The sequence below is a fragment of the Equus asinus genome, chromosome 3, assembly GCF_041296235.1.
Source record: "Equus asinus isolate D_3611 breed Donkey chromosome 3, EquAss-T2T_v2, whole genome shotgun sequence".
In the NCBI taxonomy this organism is placed as follows: domain Eukaryota; kingdom Metazoa; phylum Chordata; class Mammalia; order Perissodactyla; family Equidae; genus Equus; species Equus asinus.
The window spans coordinates 40,769,054-40,783,379 of record NC_091792.1 but is presented as its reverse complement, the minus strand read 5'-3'; the positions used below and the strand labels follow the sequence as shown (position 1 = coordinate 40,783,379).

At 39.8% G+C, this 14,326-nt stretch overlaps 2 protein-coding genes across 10 annotated transcripts in view; one reads left to right on the top strand and one right to left on the bottom strand.

Moving 5' to 3' along the window:
• Positions 1-14,273, top strand: part of RNF175 (ring finger protein 175) — a 44,664-nt gene extending 30,391 nt beyond the window's left edge. For 5 of the 7 annotated variants that reach the window (XM_070504938.1, XM_014826674.3, XM_044767080.2 and 2 more), the window contains 4 exons: positions 1,415-1,535; positions 5,508-5,641; positions 8,665-8,766; positions 10,752-11,104. In XM_070504938.1, the coding sequence (XP_070361039.1) occupies positions 1,415-1,535; positions 5,508-5,641; positions 8,665-8,766; positions 10,752-10,872 (478 nt within the window). In that variant the 3' untranslated portion in view covers positions 10,873-11,104. The other 2 variants (XM_070504939.1, XM_070504941.1) reach the window with 2 other exon arrangements.
• TLR2 (toll like receptor 2) overlaps positions 1-14,326 on the bottom strand; it is an 81,932-nt gene that overhangs the window by 56,016 nt on the left and 11,590 nt on the right. Inside the window, exon 1 of one of the 3 annotated variants that reach the window (XR_011501969.1) lies at positions 2,159-4,516. The exons of the other annotated variants lie outside the window; for them this stretch is intronic. The gene's annotated coding sequence lies outside the window, so the exon portion shown is untranslated. Of the gene's footprint in view, positions 1-2,158; positions 4,517-14,326 lie in introns of those variants that run through there. 3 annotated transcript variants of the gene reach the window in all.

Sequence of the window (14,326 nt, the reverse complement as noted above, 5' to 3'; positions counted from 1 at the left end):
CCAAGAACTTAACCCTTCAGATTGGGAAGAAACTATTTTTTCACTACTAATTCTTGTTGATCATCATTGTATTAAGATTCTTTTCTGTGGAATCATAAGTTTAATTATAAATACATGCTCCCCTGGATATGGAGGGAAGATAATCTTCATTCTTCCCCATTGACCCAAGTCTCAAATATACCTAGGCAAATCTTGAAAGGATGAAGCCACCACTTGTGTTGGAATTCCCCATTCGCATCACCATAAGATCACACAGCTCTCTGCCTTTACCATTTCCTCGTCAAATTAGTAGAACACAAAAACAACCAGAAGTTTCCAGAAACAGACAACCCAACTTCTCTCCACTCCCTTCCCAACTCCGTCAGATCCACCAAGGCCCATTGCTAGTATTTGAGACTATTTGCAGAGATAGCAACCAAATGTTCAATGATTAAAATCCAGAAATTAAATTAGGAGCTAATTATTTACTTTTTGAAGAAATCTTTACCTTTAAAAAAGAAAGAGGGTGTTATCATAGAGAATCTGAGTGTATTTGAAATATGATCCAAAATGTAAAACAATTTTTTTTTATTAATACATGGTAACTACAGCATAGTAGCAAAGGGCCTCAAAATTGGAGCTTGGTTCCTGGTTTTATTTTGTACGAACTGCCATGTTAAGCAAATCATTTTTTCTAAGGCTCCATTTTTTTCAAATGCAAAGTGGGAATGATGATCTCTATCTCAAATATTTTCAGTAAGATAAAGTATTTGAAAGCATTCTGTAAAATCTAAGCTCGATAGCAGAGATTCTCAACCCTAGCTATATTGGAGAGTCACCTGAGGAGCTCGTTTAAATAACACTGCTGTCCAGACTTCACCCCAGGCCACTTAAATTAGAGGCCCTGAAAGTGGGTTTATGCATTAGTATATGTTTAAATGTCCCCCAGGTGATTCTAATCTATAGGTAGAGCTGAGAACCATTGATCTATTAAGAGGTTCTTAATGTTAGCTGCCCACTGGAATCACCTGGGGTCTGGAGAGCTTCCAAAAACATTGCTGCACAGGCCCCGCCCCAGAGAGTCTGATGTAAGTGGCCGAGGGTGCAGCCAGGAGTTAGAGATTTTTACAAGCTGCCCAGGTCTTTCTCTGTGCAGCCAAGCTTGAAAACTGCTGGTTAGAGTGAGTTTATCTAAGCACTGCAGCCTTAAGAGGCGTCTAAAGTTGTCCACTTAGCTCTGAGAGGTAAAATTTGAATGGAATTGAAAGAATTTTAAATTCTTTCATTTGAAATAAGAAAAAGTAAACAAAGCAATGAAAAAAAGTACCCCCAAGATTCTGTTCGATACTATGGCAGTAAATACTTTCCGAGCTGCAGCCCTCCCCAGCGCCCCAAATGCTGCATTCTTATTCCCTTACGCTGTTGCTTTCAATAGAATCAAAGCTAGAGATTCCATGGATTTTGGCATCGTGTCCTTGTTCTATGGCCTCTACTATGGCATGATGGGAAGAGACTTTGCAGAGATCTGCTCCGATTACATGGCTTCTACTATAGGGGTAAGTGTTGCTTTCATTCTTTGAAACCATCTATGGAACGTGGAGAAATGGTCTCCTCTTACATGTTTGCGTCCATTTTCAGGAATAAATCTTTTTTGGTTCTCCTAGCACAGTTGCTCCTGGATTCTCCTTGCATCAAAATTGTCTTTGCTAATTAATTAGAAAATACATTTCTTATTTATACAAAGTGTCTGGGAAATAAGGTATCTTTTAAAATAAAATACGCAATTATTTGGAAGTTACCATCTCTAGCATACTCCAGTTGCCAACATTTAAAGGATTAGGAAAAAGTCAACAGTAACAAAACCCTTTATCTCTGCCTAATGCAAATAAAAATCATATTTCATGCACATAAAACACTTTACAATCAACCAGTGCCTCAGGGTAATATCATAAAGATCAGTCATGGTTATATAGCATTTGAAGAAGTAGAAGATATAAAAAGTGTGCTAAATGGATTCTGACTGTAAATTGTTCCCTGGAATTAAAAAAAAATTCTAATAGTTTTTTTTAACTATCTTAAAATTAAAGAATGAACAAACTTTCTGGTTAGATGGATTTCAGATTCAGACGTTAGGAGCATTCATCTGTGTCTGACATGTGCACATCTCTTAAAAACTTACAGACTAAGGGCTCCAGGGATGACCCAGTGGTTTCAGGAAGTCTGCGTCTCTGTCCTCCACCAGTTTCTTGGTACACAGCCAGATAGAAAACGGAAAATCTAGTGTGAGCGGCAAGGGAAGAGTGAACTTCTAGACTGTTCTCTCTCTCCATTTATGGGGCAGGACTAAGCGCACATGACCTTGACTTTATCCACAACCATATGCCCTTCCCCTCCTCCATAGGCTCTACCTTACTTTTCTCCTAGAGCCCAGAATCCAGCTTCTGTAGTCAAATGCTAGAACAACATATCTTTTGGAATCCCTCTGCCATGTATCACCTATGGGACAACTGCCTTCTTATAAAGGTTTAAGGTGAGCACTGGAAGGAGCATTTTTACTCCCAGCTCCTTTCAACAAAAACCAGAAGCCATACCCCTTAGAAAATTCCCAAAGCTTCTTGTGCTTGTTAATGGACAGGAGAGAAAGGGAAGAGTTGTATGTCCTCCATTCTCCAGTGGACCAGGAAGAAGAGATTTAATATGGCAAGTCTTAAGCTTAATTTAACCTAACCAAGGTTAACTTAACCAAGTCTTTAAGCACCAACTTTCTGGAGACTTCTCACCTGATCCCACCCCACCAGTCTTCAACTTCTTGTCATCCTCTGTCATCTTCACTCCAGCTACAAAATGTGTAAAACCCACTGCCACAAGCCCATTGGCACAGCCACCAGTGAATTGATAGTGTGTGTGTGTGCACTCGTGCGCATGCTTGTAATGGAGGTAAGGAGGAAGCAGAGGAGGAGCAATCTCCATTCTCACACCAGTGCCTAAGCTCCACACCAGACTAATTAAGTCAGAATCTCTGGGAATGGAGCCAGTGCATCTGCTTTGTTTTAAAAGCTCCCTAGGAAAAGGAATGAGCTATTAAGCCATGCAAAAACATGGATGAATCGTAAATGCATATTGCTAAGTGAAAGAAGCCAGTCTGAAAAGGCTACACACTGTATGATTCCATTTATATTACATTTTGGAAAAGGCACAACTATGGAGATGCTAAACGGAGCAGTGGTTGCCAGGGGTTTAGGGAGGGAGTGAGACTGACCAGGTGAAGCATGGGGAAGTTTTTAGGGTGGTGTAATTATCTTGTACAATATTGAATGGTGGCTATGTGACACTGCATTTGTCAAAATGAATAGTACTTTATCACAGAAAGGGCAAACTTTAAAGTATACAAATCTAAAAAATCATTTAGGATGTCAGAGAATGCCAGGATAGAATATAGACTGTGACAAAAGAATCTAGCTGTATTACCAATGTATGAAATAACCTCACGGAATGGGGAAAAAGTGCTGACTTAAGTAACTTTGAAATGAGTGGAGATATAAAATCAAAAGCAAAAGGAACTGTCCATGAGCATGGTCCTCTAATTCATAAAGGTGTTTCCCTCAGGGCTATGGGTTAGCAATTCTGATACCATCATACATGTATTCTGGAATTGAACAACTAAGTACATGGATGACCGATAGTGGGAGCTATGTTTCTCACTCTCAGAAGGTTATAGACAAGCCAGGGGAAAAGGCTAGAATGACCCATGTAGTAATGAATAAGAGTTGAAGACATTGGACCAAACTCATGTTTAGCTTAGTATATATTACCTGTTTCTTAATATAGATGAATACATATAGAAATATTTATAGATATGTCCATATACATGGATTAGTATATACAGATATATTTCCTTGCTCCATCAGCTAAGAAGCTCTAGTGAGCACACATAGTGCCCAGATCTTGGTTTCTAATACCATTCTACAATGAGAGGAACCAGGACTCCTTGAAGAAATGGCTGATTCAAGTTGGCAGGAAATATACAATATGTGCCTGGAGGAACTTGTAGTGCCACAAAGTAAAGAAGTGCTCAAAAAACACACAGCAAAAAAACCCCACAATGATGGGAGTATGTCAAAGAGACACAGGATTCCAACTCAACAAGCGGTCAATGGCCAAAGCTGGAAGAATTTGAGCAAGAAAATAGTAGTAATGGTAGTTTTAGTAGTAGTACAGGGTTATAAACCAAAATATTAAAGAAATATCCATGAGTATACACATACACACACACATCGTATCAGTTCCATCTCTCTGGAGAACCCTGACTGATACAGAGGTGGAGCATACCCCCCACCACTTAAGTGTAGGCTGGTCACAGTGATTTCTTTCCAAAGAGTACACTATAGACAAGGAGTAAAAGAAAGAGTAGCTTTATAGTGGAGAATCCTGACAAATGTTACTTCAAGCCAGGTGATCAAGGTTAATATCAACAGTGATAAGTCATGTTGATGGCATGTAGCCTTGTTATGGTGTGATAAGAATGATACTTTACCTCTGTTGTCTCCCTCCCCAAAACCCATAACCCCAGAGTGATCACAAGAAAAATAACAGATAAATCTCAGTTGAGGAACATTCTACAAAATACTCCCCCAAAACTGTCCAAGTCATAGGAAAAGTGCAAAGCCTGAGAAACTGCCATAGCAAAGAGGAGCCTGAGGAGACATGACAACTAAATGGTATCCTGGATGGGATTCTGGATGAGAATAAGGACATTAGGTAAAAACTAAAGAAATCTGAATAAAATATGGACTTTATTTCATAATGATGTGTCAATGTTGGTTCATTAATTGTGACATGTACCATACTAATGTAAGATGTTAATAGAAAAGGAAACTGAGTATGTGGTATAAGGGGTCTCTGCGCTATCTTCACATCTTTTCTTTAAATCTAAAACAATTATAAAGTAAATATTTTGTTTTTTAAAAAAAAGCTTCTTAGGGATTCTAACGTGCTGCCAGTTGAGAACCACTCCTCAGCCACAGCACTGGGAAGATGCAGGTATCCCAAATTAGAATCTGAAATGCATTACCTTCCAATGGGATTCATCTGTGTGCTCCCTATCATCACATGGGAATTAAAAAATATAGAGATGCCTGGGGTTTACTCCAGATCTATGAATCAGAATCTCGAGGAGAATAAAGGGAAGGGTCAGGCCATGGGTAAGCTCAACAAGCTTCCTACAATGTGATTCTGAACTACAGCCCTGCATAAAAACTATTCCTATTCAAGGATTCCTCAGTGGGGAAGTTAGACTGGAGGTTATAATTAGCAGTGTACTTTGGGTCCATTTGGGGTTCAGAGGGGTTTTTCCTGGAAACCTTAACCCCACTGTGGCATCACTGCTATGGGAAAAAGTGTTTCGAGTTCTAAACCGACAAAGAAGCAGTAAAGCCTCTATGTCCCAAAGTCTGGCAGTGGCTTCTGTGTGTTCAGAGAAGGGCATGTGCTCTCCTTTCCAACGGTGCACTGTGCATTTCCCCCAACAGTTCTACAGCATCAGTGGGATGCCCACAAGGAGCTTGTCAGACAATATCTGCGCCGTCTGTGGGCAGAAGATCATTGTGGAGCTCAATGAAGAAGGGCTCATTGAAAACACCTACCAGCTTTCCTGCAATCATGTGTATCCTTTTCACGGGAAACCCATTTGGGCTTCATCAAGCCAATGTTGGGAGGGAATTTTCAAATAATCTGTGTTGGGCATGGGAGATGGCAAGTCAGGGAAGACTGTCACATCACCTTCCTCTGCTCCTGTCCCCATCTCCTCTGCCTTGCTTACCTCCTGTCCCCAAACCCCAGGCCTTTTTCCTCCTGCCCATCTTTCTTTTTGAGACTTTCTGATAATCCCTGCTGAATAATGGACTGCTCATTAAGGGGAACCTCCTCCTCCAGTAATTTCCTGTTTAAAAAGGAATCTTAATGCCGCACAGATAGGAAGGCTGCCGCACCTGCTCAGGATGTGGTCTTGGAAAGCTGACAAAGCCATAAGTGAACAGACAGCCAAGAAAGACCAGGGAGAGAAGGGTTTGGGGGTGAGGAAAAGAGTGAAGTTTCTGGTACAGAGAGGAACTCAGGACTGTCCAGGTGGAGCCCTGTGTCTGAATCTCATGGGACCAATAACAACAAAGTGTACTTTCCCTGGAAATAATCCTAGGATCCTGTTGTGTCAACAGTGGTAACAGGGGCAGCCAAGTATCAGTTTTGTTCTTGAAAAGAGGGTAATGCCACAGGCAGCAGTACACCTGAGATTACGAAAGGAGGGACCACAACTTGAGCACCCAGTTCTTGGACCATTTCGCTGCTCTGCCTATGGGTTCTGTCCCAAATAGCCATCTATCAGCTGAGGGATCTTTAGGTGTTAGGGACCAGACAAGCCTGAGCCTGGAAGCCAGCATTCTCTGGGCACTCCAGTAACTGTTGAGGAAGACCTCAATATATGGAAGGATACTGGGGTCAAGAGCCCTGAGCAAAGCAGCCTGTGCTGCCCAAGCATGTAACTCTGGATACCAAAGTTGTGTTTGGGTTGGCCAACAATCAGTAATTTAATTCTTTTCTAAATACGGGGGGAAAAGGGCATCATTTAACTTTATTTTATAGTACAATATCAATTTTATAATATTGCTATACATTCAGTCCGTTCAAAGCTCTGGCATTCACGAGGTGGTCAAACCATCTGTCTTTTGCCTCTGAAGCCCACCTAACTCAGTCAGTTATACCCTAGATGTGCAGCACCAATGATTCAATTCTGTTTAATCTGGACAGATTCCATTTACTCAATCCTGAGAGTGAAAAACTGGACCAAATGGCATCTGAAGTGTAATAGGAGCCCTTACTGCAACACTTAAGCCTTAACAAAGATATCCCATATGGAATTCTATGGTGGTTTTTCAGTGTGATACCTTTCCCAAAAAACTATCATTCTTAGTAGAAGTTTTCCAAGTCTGGCCCTAGTTTTAAATATGATTTATGCTTCAAATGTTGGAACAGAGCCCCTTCTGCCATTTGCAAGTGGAAATATTTTCTCTCTCCACCTTTAAAAGCCCTTAGGGATTGTTGTACATGTGTGCATATGTAATCAAAAATGTAGTCACCTTTAAATTTGCTTTGCAGGGAGTATTATTAATGGCCTATTTTAGCATGAGTCATATTAGCAAGGAGTGGGCAAACATGAGTCATGTTAACAAGGGGCAGGGGACTCTGAGCATTGCTCTGCGGCAGTGCTGCCAGCTCGGAGGCTTTCTAGCATTGAGATTTGGAAGATGAAAAAGAATATTAAAGAGGAGGTGGACATTTCAGTGCTGGCTCTATGACCTCTGAACTCTATACCTATCTGGAAGACGGGTCCATACTCCAGCCCTTTTGAATGAAGGGCTGTATGGGTTTTAATTCAAAATCTTGGCTATAATACACCACTTATGTCAACCCAAACATATTGCAAAAGTGACCCCAGTTCCAAGAACTAAAATAGTGCAAACTCTTACTGGCACACAGATCTAATGTTGAGGAATTATATACATGGCCTTGACTTGTCTACACCTCCATGATCCTCTATTTGTTAGGGTGAGGACTTGTACATCATTGCTGTTCACGTGGGTGTGTAGCAGGCCACTCAGAAGATCATGTGATCTGGATCCAGAAGCTGCATTGGGACCAAAGACTAGAAATAAATCAATCAATAGGATGGATCTCATTACAGTTAAGCATTTTGCCGGAATCCATAATGTTGTGGAACCTGGGAGAATACATTTGCAAAAGTAATTGGTTTTGAGTGATTCATTCAAATGTTCCTTCAATGATCAGGCACTTATGCACTGCTTAAGGTGCTGAAGACAGAAATGAAGGAGACATAGTCCCACAGGTAGCCTATGGTCCAGGAGAGACATGTAAGTACCCAGACAGTCCTGATACAGTGTGATACGTGCTTTAAAAAGAATAAGTCCCTGATGTGTGGGAAAACATAGGGTTCACTCTCAACTTTGGGAGCAAAGGGTCAACTTTCTGGACAAGGGGTTGTATACAAATGAATTTTTAAATGCCTAGAGTTTCAGAAGTTTATGAGACCTATATTCTATTAAAAATAACTGGCTCCTTATCAGCAATAAAAACAAGTTGAGAAAAAATTTATGAAGCTAATAGAAATATTTGTAAGTTTATGACCACAAATAATTTAAACTTGTCCAAGTGCCTAAGACAAGGCTGATTACATAGTAGGTAATGAGTAATGCACGAAAAGTAGACTAGGGAAATGCTATGGAAAATGCATGAGAAATGCACAGTGAGCGAGGCAGGGAAGTACAGTGATACATTTACATAAGATATTACTGTATAAAAGCACCTTCACATTCCATATCTAATTTAATTCTTGCGAGAATCAAGTGAGGCGAGAGGAACAAGTAAAGCCAAGAAGCCAAGTAAACTCCTCAGAGTCACAGAATTATTGCAGCCCTGACTCCAAGCTCACAGTCCTTGGAGGTTCCATTGTCCTACAGAATCTCCCTACAAAGGGATGTGCGCAATCCAGTCATGACTGACAGCCATTCTCACCCTCCACTACTCCACCCTACATATGGGATCACTTCCACGATGTCTTCATGAAGCAGACTTCGCTCTTTAATATCTAGAAGCTTCCCTAACAAGATGCCTAAGCTTTCATGAATTCTGCATCCGAGGTTGGTGTATTGTTGGTAAAAAGCAGACTTGCCCTTACTGCAAAGAGAAGGTTGATTTGAAGAGGATGATCAGTAACCCGTATCCTTTTTTTAAAAAGTTTCAAAACATTATCTTAAATGTTTCTGGTGATGCATTCTTCAGTCGAAAATTTCATTATCTTCGTTATAGTTATAACACAACACTTTCTGTTTTCCCTAACCACCTATTTCAAAATGACTTGCTGGTCTCTTTTCTCCCCTGTGCCTATGTTACTATTCTGGTTAGGAACTTAAATGCCAAAAAAAGATACTTTCTACTATTTATATTCCATATATTCCACTATAAGGGCTTTAGTGGGAATGTGAGGGGGCGTTTCAAAAAATAGGTAAATATATGGAAGGATAAGATAAATGAAAGATGGATGGTGAGATAGACAGACAGACAGATGAATGTAGGTAATTTGTAGATGGCGTGGGTGGGTAGATAAATAGATTGGAATTGAAATTTTAAAAGCCCCAAATGAGAACTAGAGTATAGGAAACTATTTTTAAGGTGTACCAAATTTTATTATTTCCAGAAATGAGTAGGGTTTTTTTCCCTTGGATTTTAGCTTTTTTAATTCCTTGCTATGCCTCATCTTTTCTTAGATTAAACCCTAGTGATAGTAATATTGAAAGGAAATGAAGACCCACAGACTTGGTCACCTTACGGCAGCAACTAGAATTTTTATAGACCCCAGGGATTCCCAACTGAATAAACCCAAATCTCACAAAGGCCACAGGAAGGTAAGGGCCCCATCCAGAGCTGACTATAAAGACTTAATCCTCAATCCCACTGGCCCAAGACCATAATATATGTCTTTCAGGGTGGGTAAATGGAATTAAAACTTATCTCCCATTAAGCAGAAGAGCCTTGAGAAGTTGGCATCAATCTGCCAAGTACTCTCTCTTATCATTAGAGACAGCCTTTCAATACTCTGAGTCCCAGTCACCTAAATTTCATGGTGCCGAAGGAGACACCTCCCTGGCTTCCTGCTCCCCCTACTTTTCACCAACCCCAAATGTACAGTTTTAACAATGGCTGTTGGCAGCAACGCCCCCATCCCTGACGACTGCAAATCAAGGGAAGACTTTCAAGTGGGGCAGCAGAGGAGGCAGCATCGATGGGTCTTTGGGCCTCAGAACCTTGCCAGAGCAACACCCTCTGCAGCCACCAGCTCCATCCACACGGCTGGCCCTTGTTGGTGAGACAGTCCATCTCCAGGACCACTGAGGCTATGGGTGTGCGATGCTCCTTCCTCCTGCCCTCTCATCCACTCTCCCTGAGTTTCCCTACAAACATGAGGAGACCGAGTCCAGAACCACTTTTGATTAATACTTTATAAAACTACAGGACATAAATCTTTCTTATAAAATTGGTGATAATATGATCATAAATGTCACCTTCAATGATCATTCAAATAACAAAGGACAAGTGGTTTCTTTATATGGTCTCGAGAGAATAAACTTTTGAATATTACATGTACTCTTTTTACTGAGACTCAGTAGAAGAAAAGGTACATGTGAAAAAACAGCCTTTATGTGTGTAACAAGGCTATCAGAAATGCTATGTATTAAGTGCTCTTGGCACAGTTTATCAAGGATACCAGGAAAAGGCATGTCTTAGCTGTGAACTCATGTTTTTCTTTTTAATATACTATGAGCTCCTCAGATGAGCTGACTATAGGAAAGCCCAGAGCTGTTTTTGCTCACTTAGAGCAGCTTCCATTATCCTTGGTTTTCCAACGTGGTCATTCTCCTCTTCCTCTTTCCTTTAGTGTATCACCTTTGCTTTTTATTCCTGTTTTAGAGTTTGAGATTTTATTGTAAATTGTTTGGATTTATTTTTGGAAATTAAGTGTAGCATAAATGACAATGATAACCAAATGCTATAAAAATCATGCAAGGGGCTTTTAAATGAGCACATACAATTAACAAGAAAGGAAATACCCACTCATGACGTTGCTTATTATCTTTGCAAATGATATTTATGAACATTTCTGCTACTTGGCTGTAGATAGAGCAACCTCCTTAACTGGGATTTAGCTGGGAGCGCACACGCTTTTTGTATGGACAAATCCTGGATTGGCTTCGTTATTTGGTGGCCTGGCAACCCGTGGTGATAGGAATAGTTCAAGGCATTAACTATTCTCTAGGGCTGGAATAGTACAGCTGACTTGCCCCAGAAGCAATGTATTGCATGTTGAAATATTTTTAAATCCTTGATCCTACATTTAATATTAATATTCTTTTTTTAATTTTAGAGATGATCCCAAGAGTTTAGAGAAGTGAATAAAATTTGGTCTCTTACATAAGGCAATTTGTCTATGTGGAGAGAATTTAAAGGGAAGTTGAACAATGCAATAAACAAAGCATGCTTTGCATCTTTCCCATTTCAATTGTTTTCTAATCCATGCCTGCAACACATGTGTTAACAGCCCACCACAGATATCCCACCTCTAGTTTGGCTGACGATGATCTCATCTGTAAAGTGTTTCAGAGGTTTGCAAAGTACTTCTTACATACACAATGTAGTTAGAACTAATTCCTTCTGATCAGTTCAACGTCTTCAAAGAAGTAGGCAGAGTTGTTAAGTAATCTGTGATTTAAGGATGTGGTCTTTTCTGCTCTTTGTACTTGTCACCAAGTGGCAGCTTTGGCACCACAAAGCTCTTCTATATGGAGAGGGTTACTCCCAAAACCTTCAGCACGAGGTGCCACAGCCCACTCAGTGGGCCACAGCTACACTGGGGATGCGGGGCCTGCCAAATGCTCTCAACCCACCCACGGGCTGCACTAAAGTGGGGAGAATCACTCTCTTCTTTTGTGCCACTCTGTTCACATATGCACACACACACATGCACACACACACGCACACTCGATTGCCATGCTCTGCTTTTATTGTCTCAGAGCACTTATCAATACCTGCAGTCATATCATGGATTTATTTGTTTCCTGTTTATTTTTTGTCTTCCCCTCCATGAAGGCAGAGAATGTTATCAGTTTTCTTCCTTACTGTATCCCTAGCACTTGGAGCAATGCCTGGCACGTAACAGGCACTCAGTGAATATTTTTAAAAGAACGAATTAATCCAGGAGGAGGGAACAAAACGAACAAAATGGGGAGGCCAATCAGAAAGAATTAACCCAAGATATGTTGGACTCCCAAAATTAATTCATTTTAAATTTATCGGTCATTTGTTAAACAGCCAACACCATCTACAGAACACCAGACATCTACTCTGCAATGCCTGAAGACATCACACTTGTATGAAGCAAAAGGGAAACACATCTATTGCTAAAAATATCGGCAAAGGATCTAACTTAATGTTATTCAGAGTTCCATCATAGTTGTAACAAAGAAAACTCACACACAGATTTCTACCTGTTGGTAGTTTTCCTTCCTGAAACTGCCCAGTGCTTCAGCATTACGATTGGTTCACCATCAGGATTATTAGAAGATTTGACTCTGGTTTATTTCCCTACTCAGCAAACGTTCAACAATTCAATTCTTATTACATACCAGGCATGTGCAAGGGTTAAAGAGAGAAAACAAGATTGAGTTTATAGTCTATTGACAAATAAAAGCCCTCACATTTGGATAAAGCACTAACTAAATATTAGTTTTTCTTCTGTAAAAGAAGGAGTCCTTAAATTGACCTCTGATGTATTTGCTTTTTTCTTTTATGGACAGCTGCCTGAGGGTAGCTGTTAGAACCCTATGAAGTCTGGGCAAGTCAACCAGTATGTATCTGCATGGAATCCTGAATGACCCTGAGAGTTCAGAGATGTTAGATAATAATAATTAAACAATCTCAGGAAAAAAAAGATGCTATTTTCTTTATATGGTTTAAGTATTTGAAATCCAATCCCAATTTTGTGAAGATATATATAGAGAGAAAAAAATAAAATACTGGAGAGCTATACACTACCCAGTTGCCAGTGGTTACCCCAAGGTAAAGGGATAAGAGCTGATTCTTATCTTTTATATGTTTTCATCTCTTTTCCAAAATTCCTACAGTGAACATGTTTAACATTTACAATGTGAAAAATAAAGTCTTCTTTTAAAATATTGCTTTAAATCTATCAATTAACTATGAAGCTATTTCTACTGTTTAAATTTTTTTTAGGTTGGAAGGGTTTTTTTATTATTAAGGTCACATTGGTTTATAACATTATATAAATTTCAGGTGAAATCACTATATTTCTACTTCTGTACAGACTGCATCGTGTTCACCACCAAAACTCTAGTTGCCATCCATCACTGTACATGTGTCCCTTTACCCCTTTTGCCTTCCCTCCACCCACTTCCTCTCCAGCTGTTTAGATCATTGAAATTAAATCTACATCAAGTCCGTGTTAAATTTGTCTGGTTCTCATGATAATTAACATTGTGCTTAATGTAGGAAATAGAGAAGTAAAGCAAAAAGTCCATTATGGTGTTTGGTTTCTGTGGCGTCTCCTCAAGTTTCCTTCTCCTGAACTTTCCCATTTTTTTCTTAGGCTGCCTACTGTTCCCTCCATTATACTCTCCCAGGAATTTATATGAGAGAGAAGAAACACGGTGTGAGTTTCCCAAGGACTAAAGCCTGTGATGCACTTAATGAACTTATCTCTTTGGGATAGTTTTCTGCAAACAACAGGGTCCCTTATATCCCTGCTAGTATCCATAACAGAGAAATATCCATTTACAAACCATAAGACATAAGCAGATGAATCACTTTTTGGAAAAGAAGAATAATAATAATAGCTAACATCTACTATAGGCATCCCTGTCACCCCGTGCAAGCACCCCATGGTCCCCATTCTGACAGGCTTGGTCCTCTTGCCCTCTTCACCCCTCCAGGGAAATGGCAAGCTAGGGGTGTGCACTCAGTGGTTCACTTACATTACTGTACATTAATATTTACACCAGAGATATTATAGATAGCTACATGATGTAGATCTTATTATACCTATTTTAAGGACAGGAAAATATTTTGGGTCTGATTAAGTGACTTACCCAAAGATACACATCTACTAACCCAGGTCTGACTCCAGAGTCCAATTAACCACACAAAGCCAGTTCTGGCTGAGAAGTGACTGGGGTCAGAGGAGGTTCGCTTGTGGTTCCCAGCTTAAGAAGAGTCGCACCAAATCAGTAAATAGCACTTGGCTTTTAAATTTAATGCATTCATTGAATTAAGTTTAATGTATTATTAAATCTAGATTATAAAAATTAATATATGGAAGTGGTATCTATTTTTTAAATTACTGTATATCAAATATTTTTGAGTCATTATGATGAACCTCTAGGTACATTCTGTTTATAAATCTATTTAGCTCACTTGTACTTTTATAAATTTTCAGAAGAAGAGGAAAGAAGGCATTTTTAGCATCAGAAAGAAAACTTTTCAAAGAAGAAAAAAGCAACAGGATGCAGGGGAAACAGCCAGGAACACAGGGACCAAGAGGCTAAGTCACCGGAAGCTAAGTAGAACTTCACACATAGTTAAAGGCTGGAGGAAGATCAGAGTCAGGGATATGGCAGGCTTCTTTCACATTCTTCCAAACGGAGTATTTTATTTACTTCCCTGGTTTACTTCTCATGGAAAGACATAATTTACTGCCTCCTGTATTATG